Here is a 23,559-nt window from a genome sequence, read left to right as displayed (position 1 = left end):
TTTTAAATCTTTTTGAAGAGCACAAAGATTTGAACATAGATGGCTACAGTGAGAAACGCCACCGTTGCCGGCCACTAGTGTCTGGCAACTCGACATACTGAATGGAGAATAGCCACTGCCATTTCAGCACTCACTGCTGATAGGGCAGACTTACCCCCCAAAACCTTATCAACCAAAACTTTTAATGGTTTTCAATGACAATTGACACAAGAAGCTCTTTTTTTGTAAAATAAAATAATCCTGAGTGCAAATTGGGCGTAAGTGTGGTTCCAGCCTGCATGGAACAAACTCAATCCTTGGGTTTTACTTTCATCCAGTTTAAGATTTTAAAATGATATTTAAGTTACAGACAGAGCTCTTCACAGAAATAAAATACTGTTAGGCCAAAATGTCACTCATACCTTTTTGTCTCTACAGTTGTAATGTGCCCATAAACACCGTTAAGATTGGTCAGACCTTAGCATAGAAACATGTCTTTTGTACTTTGAATCCAATTAAACAATTTGTCCAGCATTGTTTCAGAGGTTTTAAGAGGTGAAGAAGCCAGAATTGGCAAATGTTATCTGTGGGGAGCTGCATTTTTCCAGTTCATCCTAATTATTTATTTGTTTAAAATGACCCCATATAAAAATGTGATCAGTAGCTTCCTCTCACAGAAGTATGTCTGCATAAAATTGCTGGTAAAAAACAAGTGCCTTGATATAATTATTAGGTGCACATATAGGTTTTTGAAATTAGGTGACATATCTTGATCAGTTGATATATGTATTGTCAAGCTGATATTCAATAACAATTGATTTGTACAAACATAATAATGGTTAGCCTCCCTGGTAAAGTCTACTCCAAGGTGCTGAAAATGAGGGTTCGGCCGATAGTCGAACCTCAGATTGCAAAGGAACAATGCGGAACGGATCAACTCTTCACTCTCGCAAGGATCCCTGTACGCCCAAAGCGAGAGTTGTGTCCGGATATTCGGCAGTAAGTCGGACTCGTTCCCAGTGGATGTTGGCCTTCGCCAGGGCTGCGCTTTGTCACCGATCCTGTTTGTGATATTCATGGGCAGGATATCGTGGAGGGGAGGGTTTGCAGTTTGGTGGCCTGAGGATCTCATCGCTGCAATTTGCAGATGATGTGGTCCTGATGGCATCATCAGTCTGTGACCTTCAGCAGTCACCGGATCGGTTTGGAGCCGATTGTGAAGCGGTTGGGATGAGGATCAGCACCCCAAAATCTGAGGCCATGGCTCTCAGCAGGAAACTGGTGGTTTGCCTACTCCGGATAGGGAATGAGTCCTTACCCCAAGTGAAGGAGTTCAAGTACCTTGGGGTCTTGTTCGTGAGTGAGGGGATGATGGAGCGAGAGATTGGCTGGAGAATCAGAGCAGCGGTGGCGGTATGGCATTCGCTTTACCGTACCGTTGTGACGAAAAGAGAGCTGAGCCAGAAGGCAACCCTCTCGATCTACCGGGCGATCTTTGTCTGGCTGGGTCATGACCAAAAGAATGAGATTGCCGGTGCAAATGGCCAAAATGTTTTTTTCTCAGGCGGGTGGCTGGCGTCTCCCTTAGAGAAGCTCAGCCATCTGGGAGAGACTCGGAGTAGAGCCGCTGCTCCTTTGCGTTGAAAGGAGCCAGTTGAGGTGGTTCGGGCATCTAGTAAGGATGCCACCTGGGCGCCTCCAGCTGGGAGAAGACCCCGGGGAAGACCCAGGACTCGGTGGAGAGATTATATCTCCACACTGGCCTGGGAACGCCTCGGTGTCGGAGCTGACGGATGTGGCCCGTAAAAGGGAAGTTTGGGGTTCCCTACTGGAGCTGCTGCCCCCGCAACCCAACCCCGGATAAGCGGTAGAATATGATGATGATGAAATTAGTACATTTACAAAAATATATTACCATTGTCACATGTGAATAGTATTCATCATTACATAACCACCATTTTGCAAATGCAGAGAACCTTATGCTGTAACAATTCAATGCCTGCACTGATTTCCCAATGTTATACTGAACAAGCACAATTGTTTTTCTTCAGGACAGAAATGTGTTGGTAAGACATTACCATCAAATGTGAGTCAGCACCACACATCTCGTTTCAACAAAATCAAAACGTATCCTAAATAGTTATTTCAAATCAAATCAAATTTATTTATATAGCCCAATATCACAAATTATACATTTGTCTCAGTGTGCTTTACAGACTGTACAGCATACGACACCCTCTGTCCTTAGACCCTCGCATCGCACAAGGAAAAACTTCCTAAAAGAAACCCCATAATTAAAGGGGGAAAAATAAAAGAAACCTCAGGGAGAGCAACTGAGGAGGGATCCCTCTCCCAGGACAGACAGACGTACAATAGATGTCGTATGTACAGGATTAACAACATAGTACAAATACAACATTTGACAGAAATTATGTTGTGTTGAAAAAGAGAAAGTATGGATGAATCTAGGAAAATGTCAAAAAGGCTTCCCGGTGTCCAGCAGGACCAGGGCAGTAGGCGCAGCCACGATTCCTGATCCTGACATAAACTTTATCAGTGGCAACCTGCCACATGAGAGACACAGAAACTCCAGGGATGATACCCCGGATGCTGAGTTAGTAACATACATTTACATAAATGCATACAGATAGAGAGGGAGGGGAGGAGAGTGGAAGAGAAGGAGAGCAGGGAGGTGTCCCCCGGCAGTCTAAGCCTATAGCAGCATAACTAGGGGCTGATCCAAGGCAAACCTGAGCCAGCCCTAACTATAAGCTTTATCAAAAAGGAAAGTCTTTAGCCTGCTCTTAAATGTGGAGAGAGTGTCTTCCTCCCGAACCTGGTTCCACTGGAGAGGAGCTTGATAACTGAAGGCTCTGGCTCCCATTGTACTCTTAGAGATTCTAGGAACTACAAGTAACCCTGCAGTCTGGGAGCGTAATGCTCTAGTTGGTTTATAAGGTACTATGATATCTTTAAGATATGCTGGAGCCTGACCATTAATTGCTTTGTAAGTCAGGAGAAGGATTTTGAATTATATTCTGTATTTTACCGGGAGCCAGTGCAGAGCAGCTAATACAGGAGTAATATGATCCCGTTTCCTAGTTCTTGTCACTACACGTGCCGCTGCATTTTGGATCAGCTGAAGAGTCTTAAGCAACTTTTTGGGACAACCTGATAACATTGAGTTGCAGTAATCCAGCCTTGAAGTAACAAATGCATAGACTAGTCTTTCTTCATAATTTTGAGACAGGATGTGTCTTATTTTTGCAATGTTACGTAGATGAAAGAAGGCAGTCCTTGAGATTTATTTTATGTGGGAGTTAAAATACAGATCCTGATCAAAGATAACGCCAAGATTCCTTACGGTGGTGTTGGAGGCCAAATTAATGCCATCCAGAGCTTCTATGTTATTAGAAAATGCGTTTCGGAGGCGTTTAGGGCCAAGTATAATAACTTCAGTTTTGTCTGTGTTTAACATCAAAAGGTTGCTAGACATCCAAGTTTTTATGTCCTTAAGGCATGCTTGAAGTTTAGCTAATTGATTGGTTTCGTCTGGTTTAATTGATAGATATGATTGGGTATCATCCGCATAACAGTGAAAGTTTATAGAGTGGTTCCTTATAATATTGCCCAAAGGAAGCATATATAAGGTGAATAGAATCTGTCCAAGTACAGAACAATGCGGAACTCCAAGACTGACTTTGGCTGTCATGGAGGATTTATCGTTATCACATACAAATTGAGATCGCTCAGATAAATAGGGCTTGAACCAGCTTAGTGCGGTTCCTTTTATGCCAACACAATGTTCCAGTCTCTGTAGTAGAATGTCATGATCAACGGTGTCGAAAGCAGCACTGAGGTCTAACAAGAAAAGAACAGAGACAAGTCCTTTGTCTGATGCCAATAGAAGGTCATTGGTAACTTTCACCAGTGCCATCTCTGTGCTATCATGAACTCTAAATCCAGATTGAAAAACCTCAAATAAACTATTATTATGTAAAAAATCACACAACTGTTTTGCGACTGCGTTCTCGAGGATCTTAGTGAGAAAGGGAAGGTTAGATATCGGTCTATAGTTGGCTAAAACCTCTGGATCAAGACTTTTTACGAAATGGTTTTATTACAGCTACATTAAAGGATTGTGGTACGTAGCCAGATAATGGAGACAGGTGTTAATTAAGGGTAAAACGTCTTTAAACAGTTTAGTTGGAATCGGGTCTAAAAGACAGGTTGATGGCTTAGATCAGGGGTGGGGAACCTTTTTCCTATCAAGGCCCTTTTTTTTTTTTTACAACATCCTTCGAGGGCCATACTAATTATTGAACTCATAACCTTGGAATTTCTTTTAAGACACAGCCCATTTATTTCACCTTTCTTTTATGCTGTGCAAAAAAGCAACTTTTTTTATCCATGTATCTTTCCGTTTTATCAGAAATCAGCAATCCTTTATTAGTCTGACAACGGGGAAATGTATCTTGTCACAGCAAAAGAACATATGAAGTAAAAAGGCAGTAAACAATAATTAAATATCATAAAAAATAATATAAGTACCAAGTGGTTGATAGAAAATAAAGTGAATATTGCACATGGCAGTGATGATTGCACTGCAGTGGTGGAACAGTCTGTTCTTGGTGTGGTGGTCTACCTCTCTATCTTTCCATGTTTTCATGTTACGCTATGGAGAGAGCTGCTTGCTGGGGCAAACTCTGCCGAAGAGCGTTAACTTTATCCAAACACACTCGTCCTTTCAGCTCGTGCAGTTCGGCATGTTTCGTGCAGTAATGACGTTCGAGATTATTTTTCATCACCGCAAGTACGTCTGCATAAACTAGACACACTTGCCTTTTACTTCCACAAAGAAATAATCGTTCGTCTATTTCTCCTGGAAAGTGCGACATTCCGCATCCAGCTTCCTCTGTTTTACACTCGCCACGTTGCGTTCACTGATGTCAATGACAGTCTCGTTTAAAATTGAAGTTTTTGACATGACGTGACCACGTGATGACACGTTCTGCTCGTGTTGTGTTCAAGGACCCTGACAAGGATATTGTCGCCTAGTTTTTTTTGCTACTGGATTTTTTTTTTTCGTGTGTTCTACGAATTACCTCGAGTGCCGGATCAAATGGTCTCGTGGGCCGTATACTGCCCGGAGGCTGGAGGTTCCCCACCCCTGGCTTAGATGAAGAGATTGTTGAAGTTAGTTATTAAGGTTGATTGGAGTAAAACAGTCTAGATATATTTCAGGAGTTGTTTTTGAAATTCCGGAGGTTGAAGTTAAGTCATTACCAATTGAGGGCAGGAGGAGATTCATTTTGCATTATAATTTTATCGTTAATATTAATAGATGACTGCTGTACGTCTAACAAACATTCAAATAATCTAAGTATCTTTCCAACAAGTTGAATATTAATACTAATTCTCCCACTGTTGTTGTTAGTTCATTGTCCTTTCAACATGACTTTAATATGGAACATCTTTAACTTCTTGAACTGTTCTTTCATTGACTTATAAAATATATTCAGTTTTCCTCCCAACTTTGATTCAAATTTAGACTGACTTCAGGCAAAACAGCAAAGTCCAAGATTCTTTTGTTGTATAACAGTAAGCTGTTTCATCATGTAAATCTTATTTATTGTCTGAGAATTTATTTTTTAACCAGGCTGCTTTTACAAATATAGAGTATGAGATAAAATCAAACAAACACATAACCAGGGTAAAAGTGCACTGAAACTTGAAAAATAAATTATTCTAGACTAAAAAAACTAAATAATAAATACTTTAATGGTGTCTGTAGCGACACACATTAATGTTGCTTACCCACCCGTACATGGAGGTCATAGGTCAGGGTCAGATGCAAAACATTTCTAAATATAGTATATAGTGCACTGGATTCACTCTCTGTAATTGTATTTAGGTGTATCTTTTATGCACTATATAGTGCCCTCAAGAATTCCCATATTTCTTCTCATATCTCACATGCGTCATTACTGTAAGTCACACTACATGCATGTCTATTTAATCACACTAACTGATAAAGATCACTAGCTGTCTCACTGAGAGAGAGCATGCTGCTCTAGTCTAGTCTATTTGATATGTATACTAAACAGTTAGATTGCCTTCCGGCAGATACATTGGCAGTGGTTTTGTCTCATCAAACATTCTTTATATTAATTTTTTTTTTTCATTTTCTTGAGCTGTCTTTTTTTGTTTGATAACCTTCCCAAATGTATCCGCAGAGATGGAACTCCCATAATAAGCACTCAATAAGGTCCTTTGACAAGCGCTCTTAATATTTTTTTGTTTCAGCCCTTTCCTTATCAGTGTTTCTCCCTCCCTCACGGTCTCTCTCTATCTACTCTGTATACCTGCGGCATTATTAAAGGGCAGTTACAGTGGCTCGTGTTGCTCTAGGGAGGATGGTAGAACATTGTCTTCCAGGCAGTCTCTTACATCATTTCCTTTTTAGTCTCAGTGCACCATTTCCCCCACATTTTTAAAATTTTCTTTACCACCGCCTTGGTTGCCGTTGGTAATGAAATTTGAGAGCAGCTAAAGCTGATGTAAGATTAACCATAGGCAACCAACTCATCGTCTCAGTGGTGAAGCTTACGAAAGTGTTTTTGAAGATCTGAACTTTGCCGACTTTCTACTACTTTACGATCTCCATTAACCTCTTCTACTTTACTATTTCTCTTTACTTCTCTTCTTGGCATGTTAGTGCATTGTAACATATCTTTTTTCAAGCAAAGATTAGTTCATAATTTCCTCAGTTAAACACGTTTAGACGTGGGAGTTATACTGTACCCAGGACAAGTGCAGTGCTGTGCCTCTGGTCAGTGCTAATCACTATAGGAAGGGATGATATCACTCATTCAATTCCCTCGTCCACGTTTTCCAAGCCAGTGGAACAAATTGGCTTTCAGCTAAAATCTTCTTAAATTACAGCTTAAGTGACATCATAATCATACATTGAACTGTTTGGAAAGTTCTGCTTCACATAAGGATATTTTTATTTATTTACAGGCCTTCAGAGGAAATAAATGACATCCCGGAGTTATTCACAGTATTCTGTGTTGTATGCTATACTGTATTTACGTTTGTCATGCTAAAATCTGTAATTACATGGCATCGTTTTGAAGCACTTTCCTCCAACAACAGCATTTTTGTTACAGAGATTTTTCTACCTCAAGGTGAAATATGTAAGCTCATCTTCCATGAGCACATCCATGAACCAAGTTAACACACTGTAACAGAAAGTTATTACAAACAATGTCCATCTCTGGAAGACGACATAATCTCTCTGTCAGCGTGATATTTACCAGCAATGTGGACTCTACAGAAATGTAGAAATATGCACATATTGCACATCACTAACATAAATCAACATACAGTGTATTTATTGGAGAGGGTCTTAGTGTGCAAAGGTGAATGCTGTGGATCTGCAACAACAACAGCTTGAGTTTTGTTACATCATATCTTCTTGTTCCCATGTGCCTGGTCTGTTTCCAATGCATCTCCTACTTCTGTTTGGTTTTTGTTGTGTTTCTTTTTATAAATTATTTCTTATTTGCTTACTTCCAGGCTGACTGGTACAACCCTGCCTTCACCAGTGATATCAAGTAAGAACTGGCTTCGGATACATTTCACCTCAGACAGCAACCATCGAAGAAAAGGATTCAGTGCTCAATACCAAGGTATATCACACTGTTTTAGCCTTATGATTTATCTATTCTGTGCCTCCATTTCATGCATTACATTATGGATTTATAGTATACGCAAGCGCTGTACTTACTGTACAAACTAATCCACACATATACAAACAGAAAAAAGATAGCACTGGAAATATATCGTATTTTTTCTTGCAGTATATTTTCATATACTGTAATTGAGAATAGCAATTATTGGGGACAGAAGTCTGAAACTGGACTTCCTGTACCGTTCCTGTCATCTAATTGATTGGTCATATTACTTCATTAGCATATTGAGGTGCATATTAGTTTCCACGTGATGGCTCAGATTTAATTGGCTGCTTCCAACACACAACACGGTGACCAAGACCTGTATCTCTTGCTGCACGTCTCACTTCCTGTCTGTCTCCAGCTCTTTTTCTATTCACTTTATGCTGTCTTTTTCTTCCTCAGTCAACGGTCTCTTGCTCTTGCCTTGCTCCTTCCGTCATTTCCTTTCTCTTTCTGTCTGTCTCTTGTGTGTGTGTGTGTGTGTGTGTGTGTGTGTGTGTGTGTGAGAGAGAGAGAGAGAGAGAGAGAGAGAGAGAGAGAGAGAGAGAGAGAGAGAGAGAGAGAGAGAGAGATGGGCTTTTAATGTGAAGTCTGCTTCTCAGTGAAATGTCGCTTGGTTGTAACACAGACTTTTCTGTTATTCTCTGCAATACTGCTACTTAGGATAAAATAGATGGAATACATTTCAATTCTGCTCCACTGCTTTGCTCCTCTCTGCTTCTCTCCTCTCTTGTCCCTTCTTCTCTGTGTCTTTTAAAGTGCTCTCCTTTTTCTCTGTTCTAATTTTCAGTTTCTGCCACTGTTGCATTTGTCGTAGGTTTGTTATCGGCGGGGTAGCAAGAAACATTTTCTGAATTGCACGCTTAGCTGATGTGAACTGAATGGCAATGATATGATAAATGATAAACACTCAAAAGATGTACAGTAATAAAGCATGATTTATAATTAAATGAATAACCTCCATCTCCTCTCCATTCTGCAGTGAAGAAAGCAATAGAGTTGAAGTCCCGAGGGGTGAAGATGATGCCCAGTAAAGACTCCAGTCACAAAAATGCCGTTTGTAAGTAAACTATTGTCTGCTGTGTGTGTGTGTGTGCGTGTGTGTGTGTGTGTGTGTGTGTGTGTGTGTGTGTGTGTGTGTTTGTAGGCAGTGTGACTGTACAGCATTTAGAAAACCCTTTTTAAACCAATATTAAAACCCATTTGGTCACACACATGAAGACATCTGCACGCCCACACACACACACACACACACACATGCACACGCACATGCACACAAACACACACACACACACACACACACACTGTACAGTATCTACACAAGGACACAAAGCCTACATCCATCTTTGATGTGGCAAGAACAATGATTTCATCCATTTTTCACAGGGGTTGCCCTTCTGGGAGAAAATAATTAGTACCTAGTAGAACTTTTTTGAGTTTTTTCTGCCTTTTTCCTTTTTCCTTTTAAGGTCAGAGGTCGATATGAAACCAATTCTATAAATAGACGTTATTCGTATTCACATAAGCACCCAGTATTTGCGAAGACATTTTATTTTTATGCTACAGTGACAGTCGAGTTTGAACTATTCTTCAGTTCATTACAACCCATCCGATGTGAAAAGAAACTCGCTTTTACAATTACTTATCAGTAATTAAAATAAGCTGAAAGAGCGAACTGATTAAAAAAAAATTATATTTGTAATTCTTGTCATCGTTTCAGCCCCCTGTACAACTATCATGTTTGATGTTGTGCTCATGAGCCTCTATATTGTTTCTATTATGATGGTTGGAAGAACTTTTCACAGTAAACCTCCCTCTGCTTGTGTCAGGATGATAATATGCTACAGTCCATAATAAGCTCAATGCAGCAATGACTCACTGTCTGCTGGCTGTAGCTATTGTTCCCCGATAGACAAGTCCTTGTATTATCCATTTTGGGTTTTTATTATATTCAAATTTTCTAAATTTCAAGTAGAGTCTGGTGGTTTTGTGTTGGGATTCTTCATGGCAAACCTGGAAATGCGCCCACTGCATCTTTTGTGTTCCCTTTTGTGCAGCCAAGAAAGTGACAGTGTAGTCTCCATCAGGTGAAATCATTTTGTATTGTACACCAGAAGAGAAATGGTGTAATCCTATAGTGGACATTAATGAGTGCTAGCATAAAAAAAATGCAATGTGTCCCTCTTAGTTTCCGTCTTGCTACATTATTTTCCACTCTCCTCTCCTCTCTCCTTTCCTTTTCATGTGCTCAGCGCTTTACTTGCATAATATCCTACATGTAATTTCAGTGGGATTTAGGTAGGTGTTGTTGTGCCTTTCACCCCGCTGTTTTTGACATGGTTGAAATTAAAATTATTCCAAGAGAGCAGTTTTGAATACAAAGCATGACTATATGTCAAAGCTAATTACGACATTATTTTAGCATTTTGAGGCTGTAATTTGAGTGCTGTAAATTATTAAAATGATTTCCCATTTTGGTTGGCACAGTGAAAATACCATTAGCCACCCAGCCAGCCAAGTAACATGAAGGTGAATGTATTTTTTCATGATGAAGAGCGTTGACATTGTCCTCAGAGAACCTGAGGCAAACACAAGATAAAATGCGTGGATGTGTGGATTCTTACCACATATCAAACCAATATTTTGATGTGAAGAAAACTGTAGCTGCACAATGAAAACAAAACAAAAGCAAAGCTTTGTCAGAGAATGTCTCAAAATTATTCATAACTATTACACCATTAGTTTATTTTAATACTGGCAACTAATGTTCACAGTAGGTGTCACTTTTTACAGTTTAGGCCATTAAAAGAAACCTCAAGTGGCTGTATTTAAGCATTTAAGTATTTACTGAGTTTTAGCTTTGTGATACATTCACATCTGATGAACCATCTTCACTATTTACTGTTTGCACAGGGATTCGAATACATCAGTTGTTATTTTATGAGTCATATTATAAATAAAGAATTAATCACCAGCTGAAGCGCGTATGTGCTTATAGACTAGTTGAACAACATGGGAGGTAGAGAACTCACCACAATTGCAGCCAATGGGAATACACATAGACTTAAACATTACGTTGACTTCAAGGCAATCAAACAATGAATTTAATAATAAATGTGATGAATATTTCTACAAATGGCAGACATATTTCTTAGCAGCTTGGAGATGCCTCGGAAAATGATGCAGATCATGTGACTGAGGCTTTTAATTGTCACGTAAGCCCTAGCTCATACCTCATCCATTCCTTAGGGTTTAGCTTCATAATAAGACCCTCATCAATAATTTGCCTGATTTACACGCTCAGCCAAGCATGTGCTGCTGCAATTAACATTAGTTTGGTGTTTTTGTGTGCGTATATCTGTGTGTATGTGAAGACGAAATCGTATGTGCTTGTGTGCTTCTTCATGTGTTGCAGCAATTAAGATTAAAACTGGTATGCTCTGTGTGTATTTGAGTGTGTGGGTGCTTGTGTGAGGACTTCCCAGGGAAAATCAGTTTATTATATTTATCAATGATGTGGGGCTCAGTGAAGAGTTTGGATCTCACACACACACACTTTATTTACTACTCTGGCTAACACAAACTCGGCATGCACACACGTATACACACATTTACGCAAACACACTCCTATAAAAAGTTGTTTTCACGTAAGTGTATTGCCTGAAGTCAGTCTGAGTCCAAAGCTATTGCATTTGCTTTTTACGAGAAGGGCCAGCTAACAAAAACATTGTCTGTGAGAGTTACTTCACAAATAATGTTTGTGAAGTAACTCACTTATTGCGGTCTATGGAGGTTTCTCCTAGGCTGACAAAATGTATTCAAATAAATGATAGAAAAGCCCTATAAATGTGATGTTATGCATATTTACTAAATACATATTAACTTGAAAAACAAACTGTAAGTCTGCAAGCAGTAAAGCTCACCTAAAGAGGTCAGTAAAGCTTATGACTTCTTGTCCGGAACTCATTGCGCACAACTCTGTGTGGATTTTATCACGATGTTAAAGTTAAATCCCGGTGATCACCAGTAGTTCCGTATCTGCTTAAAGACTCTCAAAAGTAAGCTGTCCCACTTGTAAAATTATTGCTATCCTGTAGAGAACGATCTGTTTTCACAATGTGTAGCCTAAGAATGATGATAATGACTATTAACCGTGTAGTCCAGGGCTCCCTTAAGCGTTTGCAGCCCTGGACCTAAATGAGACATTTATTTTCTCACCATGGGACACATGCTCATTAAAACATACAAGCATCTTCATCATGGGGATGCAAATGTGGGTTTTCACATTGGGTCGAAGACTCAGTGAGGTCAACGTAATGTAGTTCAGTTAGGCCATCGGGCTGGGAGCCAGGATCATTAAAACATTCTAAATAAAAATTAAAGCCAAGGTCCACTTTTGGTCCCGAACCAGTCTTTGAACAACACTTCTTTACACTGTACGACCCCCAGTGGTAATATTATAGCAGTATGACAGAGAATTATGCAATATATAATCATTACAAAGAACCTGAGACTGATGATAATGAGTTTTACCTGTCTAGAGAGTGGAGTGCGTATGAATCATAATCTAAAAGACTGTCTGTAGCAGCCTCTAGCCTATATTAAAGTACAATCTAATAGACTGACACACATGAGAATAAGTTTAAATCAGTTTGAGAACGGTATGTTTATGAATCATTCTCACACTGACTATTGTTTAGAATCTAATGTGAAACAGACAGAGAGACAGACAGACAGAGAGACAGACAGAGAGACAGACAGACAGACAGAGAGACAGACAGACAGACAGACAGACAGAGAGATAGAGAGACAGACAGACAGACAGACAGATAGACAGAGAGATAGAGAGACAGACAGAGAGACAGAGAGAGAGACAGACAGACAGACAGAGAGAGAGACAGACAGAGAGATAGAGAGACAGACAGAGAGACAGAGAGACAGACAGAGAGACAGACAGACAGATATATAAAAAGATAGATAGATAGATAGATAGATAGATAGATAGATAGATAGATAGATAGATAGATAGATAGATAGATAGATAGATAGATAGATAGATAGATAGATAGAAAATGGTTCAGATGAAAGCAGCCCATCTTGAAGTTGACCTCTCTCAGCGCTAACATTAACTTACTGCTGAGGATGTGTCATAATTATACAGAGGGTGAAAGATTGCGATAAGGAGTTTTACTCCCCAGACAAAGACCTAAAACTGTAATGAATCATCATTGTGAGAGTGTGTTTTATAATCAGTGTTTTCTTCAGGAATGTCAGGCAAGGTGGTTCTGGGCTGCGTCCTGTTCAAATGAACGCGATGCGACCACTTGAAACGTGGAAATAGCGCAACAGTACAGCACCACAGCTGAATACATTTGGGAAAATCTCACAGTAATGCAGCCTTTAACCATCAGAATATTATTGTATTCTGTTTTATGACACATGGCTCTGACTCATAACACGTGCATTTATGTGGATGAATCTTGTGGGCTCAACAAAATGTTGGTAGGAAGATGGCTGCAGACTTTAGCTCTCAGCACGATTGACCTATGAGCACAAGAAGGTGATGGAGAGAAGGAGGGCAGAGTGGATAAGAGGCAACAAGAAGAGCAGAAGAGAGCATATTAACAAACTGCACTTCACACATGTCTCTCCTCATCCAGCAGGCATCTGAAGAGCACCTCAAAGACTCTTACCTGAAACACATGTCAGCTGATTACACACATAAACACACACAGTCCCACACTCTCCCTCCCTCTCTCATTGACCTTTTGACCAGTTTTTTTTATTGTTCATCTGTTATAATAGCTAAACTTTTGTGCTACACAGCTTTGCATTCTCAATGCAAATGTCTTTTGTGTTTATCCATCTTTACGTTGCCCTCTAAACCAGTGTTTTTTTCTTTTTCCAGTGGTTTGTAACTATGTAACTATGCAAACTGTTTCTTACAACAAACAAAACAAAACAAGCAGCGGAAAATACATAAAACTTCATGTACAACCTTAATGTACATATTCAATAGCGTCTTGTTTAACCCTGTTTATAAGACACAATAAAGTAAAACTCTGAATTAACCAACAACTCCCTGTACTTTAAATAAAAAATAAATTAATGGATGGATAGGTTTCCTGTTTGCAAATGACTTCTGTGTCACATCCTCTTGAGTATTTATAATTGCTAGAACTAATAGTTCATGAGACACTGTTATTAAAAAACAGTGTCACGTCTAATCTGGATGTATTGAAGGCTAATGGCGATGGCAGCAGCCACATAATCTTGTTATGCTTGTGGGCATAGTGAATACTGTTGTAATACTAGCTTGTCAGTGAGTTGTTTCTTTTATTCATTTTTTAATCTTCACAGAATAAAAAATAACTTACCTCTACAATTTATACGTAGTAAGCACCTTTCATAGAGTAACAGAAATACAAATATGTATAAATCAACAAGTAAACAAAGAATATATAATAACTTAATCTGCAAAACAATAGGTAATTACAGTTGTCAAATAAATGTTAAAAAAAAGTTTAGAATTTCCTTCAGAACTGTGGTGTTGAGGTATAAAGTTGCAGAAAATTAAATATTAAAGTAAAGAACAGAAGTTCAAATATTTAGTTACATTCCACCTCTGCAGCATTGAATACACTTTACACAATGGTCAGTGGGCACCTTGAAAGTATATTGCACAGTTCATATGGATATAACTTACTTGTAGGGTTAGTATATAGTGAATAGTTTTAGGAGAATTGGCAGGAAGCGAGACATTTAGTGAGTTCAAACCCTGTCTAAAGGATGAGGCGGCTGACATGGAGTGGAGTTTATTACAGACGTCAGAAAAGCCTGCCACACGTGCACCAACAAGAAATATAATCACTTTTTACAAATTCCTAAAAAGTTGACTTTTATAGATGAAAGGTTTGCTGAAGACACTTTGATGATATGGAAATTATATTATGCATCATAAGCTTGTGTTTAACCGTTGAATGGTCTTTTAAGTGCAAATATAGGATTAAGTCAGCTTGAGGATTTTTGACATCACCTCATGCAGCATTGCCAGATATTTGGCAGCTATTTTTTTCTATAACAATCTCATGTTGTTTGCACAAGCTGGATTTTTTTCAGCAATATGAACCTTTGTATTTGATGCCAATGAAAGCCATTTGAACATGAGTGAGAGAATGGGATGAGAGAGCGCGACAGAGAAAGAGTGCTTTCAGAGCGTGTTTTTGTGGTGATTTTTGGACAGAACATCTAAAAACACAACAGAGCAACAAGACAGCTTGTTCTGTTTGCATCATATCTCACACAAGCACGCATACTCAGCATCAATACGCTCACAACCCCTCAGCATACACATAACACAATCACACAAATGCAGGAAATCATTTATCCATCTTTTGTCCTAGGATACACCACACTCCGGCACCCCTTTGTTAATTGCAGCTAATGTCTACGAGAGAGAAAAAGCGGGGTGACCAAGCTGAGAATAGAAAAGTAGAGAAGGAGTGAGTGGGAGCAGAGGCAGATGAGAAGACAGGAAGAGGGAGGCATGTGAGAAAGACACAAGAAAAGATGGATATAAAGAAGGAGAGAGACCATAAGAGGTCAGAAATTGGTCTTTCTCCAGGATATTCTCTTTTTTCCCCCTTTTGTGCTATTGTAGTCCTTTTTTTCAGCATTCTCCTCATTTGCATTTTATTTATTCTCTCCTTCCTTTCCCTTTATGCTTAGTGTTTTGCTAACCGTCATTATTCATCCACAGAGTTCCATTAAGACAGAGCTGGTCTAAACTGGTTTCTGTCATGTTGTCTGGTCTCATTTACATTTACATTACGTTTTAGGCATGCAGCAGATGCTCCCAGCCATAGCAAAGTCTAAAACCAATGGACGATCCCAAATATGAGCTGGACAAAAATTGCAGTGTGTTTTTTTTTTTTTTTTGTTAGTTTTTTTTAGGAACAGAACAGATCATGCAGATAAATGAGGTAAAAACAGGAGGGAATGAGATTCTGAAATGTCAGAACTGAGGACAGTTCTTTTCATTGAAAATCATTGCACGTGTTGGTTTTCATTTCATTTTTTGGCATTTAATATGAGTTTTTAATCTAAAAACCCTTTTATTTATTTTTTTCAATTTCTCCGTCGAGGTTTTTATTAAATCTTAATGTAATTTTGCGCACTACATTTTGGTATTTGTTTATGAGTAGTACACATCATTTAGAAAAATGGAAACTGTATGACTATGCACAGAAAAAGTTTATAATGGAAGCAGGCAAATAGGAAGGAAGGCATGACTCTTGAAACAATTGGTGGTAGGACACGTTTCCACACATACTGGAAAACATTAAGGCCCTTGGAAATGTTATTAGTTTGAAATGTGGGAAAAAGTTGCAAGATGTCCTGGATAATACGACATCCTTAAATATGTGCACTTTTTCAGGGGTGAAAGTACTATTTAAATAGAAATACCACAATGTAAAAAATACCCAGTTTAAAATGCACGTCTTACATTCAATATTTTAATTAAAAGTGAAAGTGTTATTGACAATGTATTTCAGTATCAAAATAAAAAGTTTGCATTATGGATTCATAATGGCTTCAGTCATTGTTATATTTATATATATTGAATCTTATTATTTATTATTACTGATGTATTAACCTGTAAGCAGTATTTAAATGTTGTAGCTTTTACATTTGAATAACTTTGTATAGAGTTATTATACAAATATAATATATATTATTCTGAAAAGGGCCTTTTTACTTTTAATTACATTTTAATACTTTTATATTTTTACTTAAGTAAAATGTTGAATGCATATGATATATATATATATATATATATATATATATATATATAGTATATATATATGTATATGTGTATATGTATATGTGTATATGTATATGTATATATGTATATGTATATATATATATATATGATGATATGATATGGACAAGCTATAGAGCTGTTCACAGTTATGGTTTTTACAAACAGCCTTTAAATGCATCTTGACTTGAGGCTTGTCAGGCTATCTAATGGCAGCGACGCACTTTGTGGGAAAAACACCAACAATAGGCTTTGAAAAATGACTGAAATATAGGCTAAATAAACACTAAACAAAGAGGAAAAATATTTTGTACACTTATTAATTTAATATGCGTCTTAAACAGTTCGCTAACAGGTGACGTTAGTGTACTTTGCTAGCTAACTTTGACGCTGCTGGTGTGGCTCGTGACATGCTAGCTTTGCTATTAGCTAACGGTTAAAACATTTAGCTCCTTTTATGAAGTGCGTGCTAAAAGTTATTTATTGAAATGGTGAGTAGAAGCTATTTTCTTTAGTTAATTCTCAATCCATTTATTTTTAAATTTACGTATGATGTTATACCATTTATCATTTAGCTATATAGTTTATCTTAATTTAATAATCAATTAGCTAGCCCTTCAGCTAAAAGGTTACACTTCATTGGGGTTGTTAGAGGTCATTTTGCTCTCTAATTATGTTGCAGTGAGGACACTGTGATATCTCAGGCATCAGTGTGTTTTTTGCTAACTGCCTGTATGTTATTCAACTTGTTTTATAAAATCTGCATGTGTGGAAAAATACAATGTTGTTGAACTGCACTTCTTTTTGTTGCATGTATTTTATCCAGTTCAAATTTAAAACACAAAGCAGTAATTCGCCATCCTAAAGACCTTTTTTCACAGCAGACATTTTGGCTTGTCATAGCAGGAAAATCACAGGTGTAATTGATAGTATTAAAAATGACTGCATAGTTGAGCTAGTTTCAGGGTCCTGTTATTGTGTATCCTGGCTCACTGTCAAGGCTTGTTTGGACACTAAATGGAACTGAGCAATCGTTGAAATGAGTTTCACCTGTTTTTCCTGCTCCCTGTGACAACTCAAAATATCTTCTGTGAAAAAGGCTTATTTGAATATTGTTAATGTTATGAGTAACACCTGTGCTGTTGCTACTATGACAATTAAAATGTCTCATGTATAAAAGGCCTATTCAGACAAAGTATGTTGTATTTTGTACGTACTGTTAAATAAGTTACTCTTGTTTTTCCTTTTAAGCAAGGAAACTAATACCAATACTATCATTCTATTTATAATGCCTGAAAAATATTTAGTATGTCTTTAATACGTAGTATGTCAAAAGCAGTATGCCAAAAATACCACAATGTCCTACCTCATCCAGTCGCATTTTGCAGTATGCAAGCCAACATGTTTTTCTGGCTATTCTGACCCACAATCCTTTGCACAACATATATATATATATATATATATATATATATATATATATATATATATATATATATATATATATATATATATATATATGAGCAAGAGGGTCAAAGTTCAAGGCGCAATTATATGATAAAGTAGTACGTATATCCCAATATTATGCATACAGCATGCAACGGAACATACTTTATAAGGGTAGCTGCAGTACATACTAAAAGTAAAAAAAGAAAAGTATGTGACACAGTGTGGATTAGGATCCTCTTCATCTCCAGTCCAAAAAAAACTAAATTTGATGTAGTCGCTGTGGTATTTTCTCTTCATTTAAGCGCTGGACTTTCCGCGTTCAAGCCGAGTTTCTCAGCTTTCAGCCGGGTGGTGGTTGGACGGCGAACCGCTCTCCTGGGACTCAGTAACGCACATAAAACCACTTGTCGCTGCGGCTGAACCACTTGTAACTGCTGAACCACTTGTAGCTGCTGAACCACCTGCATCAGGACGATGCACCTTCACTGTCGCGTCAGATCTTTGATTTCATTTTCTTTTTAACTGACCCCGTCTTGAGCCATCGATTCATCTTGTCAGGTGACCGTGGCTCAAATTGACCGCGCAGATAATTTATGACGTAAGATCGTAAAACGAACCTACATAGCTACGCTACATCTATGCTACACTCTAGTCTATACTAGTAATTTATAAAGAGTTTGAGAAACATTTTGAACTTATAATATATTAATTTAAAATGTGACATTTTACCAATATACTCACGGACCACCAGAGGTCCGCGGACCACTCTTTGAGAAAGACTGCCCTAGACAGATAAATCACAGGCTGTTCATAATAAGGATATCCATTGCTGCACTTTGATATAAAAAAAAAAACACAAAAGGAAAATGCCTTGTTTACATATTGAGGCCTGTGTATTTTTCAAACATGTTCCTGAGTCAACTGAGAATAGATCTATTTTAAAATTCAAAGGCTGACTGCATGCCTCATTTTGTGAATTCTCAACCAACAGTTGGGGATATTTCTAACAGTTGGAGCTGCTTAAACACTTGACACTCATCACATGTTGAAAAATAAAAAATACTCCGATGCTTGTCGTCACATTAACAAGGATGACTTTTATCCCTTCTCACTTTCAGCTTACTGTAAAAAGTGATATGAGAACAAGTCAAACGATTTACCCATCAGCATAATATGATGCTGTGCATGCCTCCAACAATTTCAAGATGTCCCTAAAGTGTGTGAAATGATCCTCATCAAATGCACATCCATAACCTCAAAAAGACAGACATTGCTTACCATATATTTTTCCTTTTCTTTCAGTGAGTCAAAGCGGTCTTGCTGGGGATGTTTGTCCAGATCCTGGAGTTCCAGAAAATGGCAAGAGGATGGGCTCAACCTTCCAGTAAGTTCACTATATTCCAGACTCTGTCACTCCTCTTTAAATCAAATATATTAAACTCCTTGGATATTGTTGATGTTTTGACCAGCACAGGGAACATTATTGTATGTGTGTCAGACGTGTAGAAACCAGACTTCAGAAATGATCTCACTCAAAAGTCTTCTCCTGCAATGGATTACATTTGCAAACCTGCCACAATTCATGAAATCATTTGGAGACGAGGGATGCTTGCACAATTTATGTGTGTGCTTGGTTTATGTCAGTGTTGGTATATTTATACAAGTCAGAACAGCTTGGTTGTTGCCAGCACAATTCATGTGATAATTGTTAGGATCAGGAGAATTCCCGTTGGACAGATATGTTTTTGACTGATTAACTGTTAACACTCTTATTCTGTCTATTCTTGTACTAATTGTTATGTGTTTGCTGTGAAGCACGTTGGGCTGCAATTCTTGTATGAAAGGTGCTATACAAATAAAGCTTATTATTAACTAAAAGTATTGACACTTGCTGCAGGATGAACAGAGTTGTACTGCGTGTACTTGTCTTCAACATGTTAGATTGACAATGGGTGCAGTAGGGTACTACAACTTGTTGATCTTAGTTTAGCTCTGATGTCTCCTCATGTTTGAAAGTAGGACTGTTTGTCCAGATTATTTTGAGGTTGCAGACATTGTAACTTCAGAACCCCGTTCAGATTGTAAATAATTTCATTCAGAAACCACAGTGTGTTTACTGTAGTTGTCACTTATCTCTGCTTCACTCATGAGCATCCTCTACCTCCCACACTGAGAGTGAGTGCCACTCTGTCCCTGTTCTGGTCCCATAATTGGTCCAATGTACATGGTACTTCCTCACCAAACTTCTCCATCGTTTTCCTGGAGACTGAAGTGTTTTCTGGTTTATGTATCATCATGAATAATTTCTGTCTGTTGGGGACCTGTTGTTACAGCTCTGGCTTTTTAGATGTCAACAAGCTTATGTAACTGGCTTGTGATGAACCTGAAAAACTCACATATTTCCATTTAGATCCAACTAAAGGAGGAAGCTGTTTAGTGATTGTCAGCACAGCTTCACATAAGCCAACCTGTGTCACTTATAGGAAAGAAATTACAAGCTGCTACAGTTTCAACCTGCAGATATAGCTTGTTACACACGCACACGCGCACACACTCACACTCACACACACGACAAAAAAAGGTAATTGCTCTGAGGGTGTAGCTGCTGGAATTTGTCGCCCGAAGAGGCTGAAATTCAGCATTGTGTGTGTGTGTGTGTGAATGCATAAACGCATTGATGCATGTGTATATGTGGATGCAGATAATTATTATCTTTAGGAGCATTTTATGTCTTTATGACAGTGATTTGGGAGAGGAAATATGGAAATATGGGGAAAAAGGCTTAGGCTTTGTGGTATGCTATCGGGTAGACCTATTTATGGTCATTTTTAATCATAATCAGTTGCTCTTCTGTCTAGAGACTTTTACCAATCAGTATTTACCAATTTGCATTACTAATCATCGTATAGGGGTTTTATAAGGGTCCTTACTTATATTAGGGTTATATACAGACAATGGGAAGTAGGATCTTGGCTTATAAACAAGGACTTGGTGTTCACAGGGATTTCAAATGATTCACTCCATGGTGTCTGCCATCTTATCAGTAGAAAGAAAGACATCATTTCATTGAGTTAGGATCGAGCAATTATGAAATGATCACCTCCCTACGACTCATCCACTTAGCATCAGTGGCAACTAAATTGCTCGTATGTTTCTCGTGATAATGAGAGAATCAAGACGAGCATTGCTTTTTTACCTTTTTCTGAGACTATTTTCCTCCCAAAATAACTTTTAAACGATAATCATCTTTTAATCTCCAGCTCCTCGTGCGCTTCTTTACCATTAGCAACTTTGACTGCACAAACTCTGTAGGACTATTAGGGGAGTTATCTGAGTTAGTTAAAGGTCATTACCTCAGCGTGTGCATGCGTTTATCTTTTAGCGTTTATGTGTATGTGTGCATGCATGTTGGAATGGATGTGGCTGGTGTGTGTTACAGGTTTGTATCTAATCATCATTAAACACTGAGATGCAGGAGCTAGAACAGAATTGTGGTGTGATGAAGTAAAACAGGAGAAGCTGCAGAGAAAACAAAAGAGTTTTCACTGTGCGAGATGGCTGTCACTTAGTCTGTCACGGCAGTTTTGATTCACAGACAACCACATACACAACTGCGATGGAAAGGTTTTAGTTCTTCTCTCGGAAATAGCAACAACAAAGTTTTGTTTCCTGTAATTGTAAATTTCACAGTGAGCGGCTGGATGGGAGGTATTTTCAGTGTCATCAGCTTCGCCGAAGTAGCAGAAGCTGTAAAGTGAAAGACCCAACTCTCCGTGACAAAGGCACTAACAGAGCGATTTGGCCAGGCAGTACGACTCTACAGTGTTTAACAACAGGGTGGAGACACTGAACACCCAGAACCCTACGTAGCGAATGTTTGGCCAGGTGGTGGACTGTGGTGTCTATCAGCGGGAAGGAGACATTAGGCTTTACAGATAAGACACCATGCAGACTTCCACTCAGATGGCTGAATGTCCCTCTCACGTGTTAGACAGCGGGGTGTTGGAGGGAATGAGAAAACAAGAATGATAAAAGCAAATGATGAGAGAGAAGGCGAGATAAGTGGAGGAAGGAAAGAATAGAGAAAAGGAAAGTAGACAATAAGAAAAAGGCATGAGTGATAAAAGATAAAGGGTGTTACAGAAAGGGAGGAATTATAGATCCCAATTGGTTGATCTGTGGGGATGGTTGTCATCCACAGGGATCTAAAAGCCACTGCATCATTAATATCATGGCCATCATTCATACATCATTTCTACAATTATCTATCAGTATATCTCTTAAGATATAACCAGCGATATAGTGTAAGAGGTCTCGACAAGAATCACAATATCGCCTTTTTTAGGCAGAGAGTGCTAAAATATATACTGTTTTTCCTATTTTTGACAAGTGTTGTTACTGTTGTGTCCCCTTAAATAGAATTGGATCCAGCTGTCCAGTTCAGTTGTGATGACAGCTATGTACTACAAGGATCTAAAAGTATCACCTGTCAACGTGTCACTGACACACTGGCTGCCTGGAGTGACCACAGACCCATCTGCAGAAGTAAGTTTCACCTGTCATTCCCTCTGAAACCTGTTATGAACATGCATTAGAGCTTAAGCTATTTCATACATTGGGTTCATGTCCACTGACAGCATAACGACACGTCTTGCAAAGCCTTACAGCTGCTTGGTATCAATGTGCATAGATCTATATTAGTTTGTAATGTATTATGTATGCATTAAGTAACTGTACATTTTCACATAGCATCATTGATAACAACTATCACACATCAATAAAATAAGACAAATAACAGAGGCATATTTGATGCATTATATGTGTAAATATGAAGAAGAATTATGGACATATGTATTGCATTGCAACTACCATTCTTTCAATATCAGTACCGTATGTTATGATATTTACTTAAGTATTCAAAAATCATAATAGAAAGTTACTGTAGTTTTCCATAAACATTCATAGGCTGCGTGTATATTGTACATTTACACACATTATCATACATTATCATACACTGTTGGTGGCGAAGCCGTCAGGCAAGGTGTGGACCTGCTTATCTGGGATTCAGTGTTTTACTTAAGGACACTTCAGCATGCTGTTAGGAGTTAAACCATCAACCCTGATGACCAGCTATTATCGCACCAGAGGTACAAGGGTAAAAAACTAAGATCCCACTGCTGTAGGCGATGTAGCACTGAAACAAGACTTACATGTTCACCATAAAGCAGGAGTATGTCAACGTTGCAACGTTATGACTCTTAAATGTGCTTTAATAGTTCTTGGACAACAGGGGACTTCCATGGCAGGACTGTGTAAGACTGTATTGTCACACGAACTTCGTACGATGAATTCATTGTTAGTTTTTGTTTCTTCAGGGGATTTGTTGATGATGATAAAAAGGATAATATAAGGCCAACCTACTATATGGTACTTACTGCTGCTTGAGATCCCCAGACTGTTGTTCCAAAGCCCTGATGGCAAAAGCCTGTTCACCTTCAGTCATTAACCTGGACACAGAAACAGTCATAAGGTTCCTTTCTGAGCAACTCTGGCAAGAAATCCTCTGCTCAGGTG

The 23,559-nt window shown here is 38.4% G+C and overlaps 1 protein-coding gene across 1 annotated transcript in view; it reads left to right on the top strand.

The window, feature by feature from the left end:
• Nucleotides 1-23,559, top strand: part of LOC115003981 (CUB and sushi domain-containing protein 1-like) — a 255,742-nt gene that overhangs the window by 101,773 nt on the left and 130,410 nt on the right. Inside the window, 5 exon segments of the mRNA XM_029425927.1 lie at nt 7,561-7,673; nt 8,701-8,778; nt 19,288-19,369; nt 19,630-19,648; nt 22,425-22,530. Of these exon segments, the coding sequence (XP_029281787.1) occupies nt 7,561-7,673; nt 8,701-8,778; nt 19,288-19,369; nt 19,630-19,648; nt 22,425-22,530 (398 nt within the window).

This window comes from Cottoperca gobio, chromosome 3 (genome assembly GCF_900634415.1).
Source record: "Cottoperca gobio chromosome 3, fCotGob3.1, whole genome shotgun sequence".
Taxonomy (NCBI): Eukaryota; Metazoa; Chordata; class Actinopteri; order Perciformes; family Bovichtidae; genus Cottoperca; species Cottoperca gobio.
The sequence above is the reverse complement of the archived record's forward strand: the minus strand, read 5'-3'. Positions and strand labels throughout refer to the sequence as shown.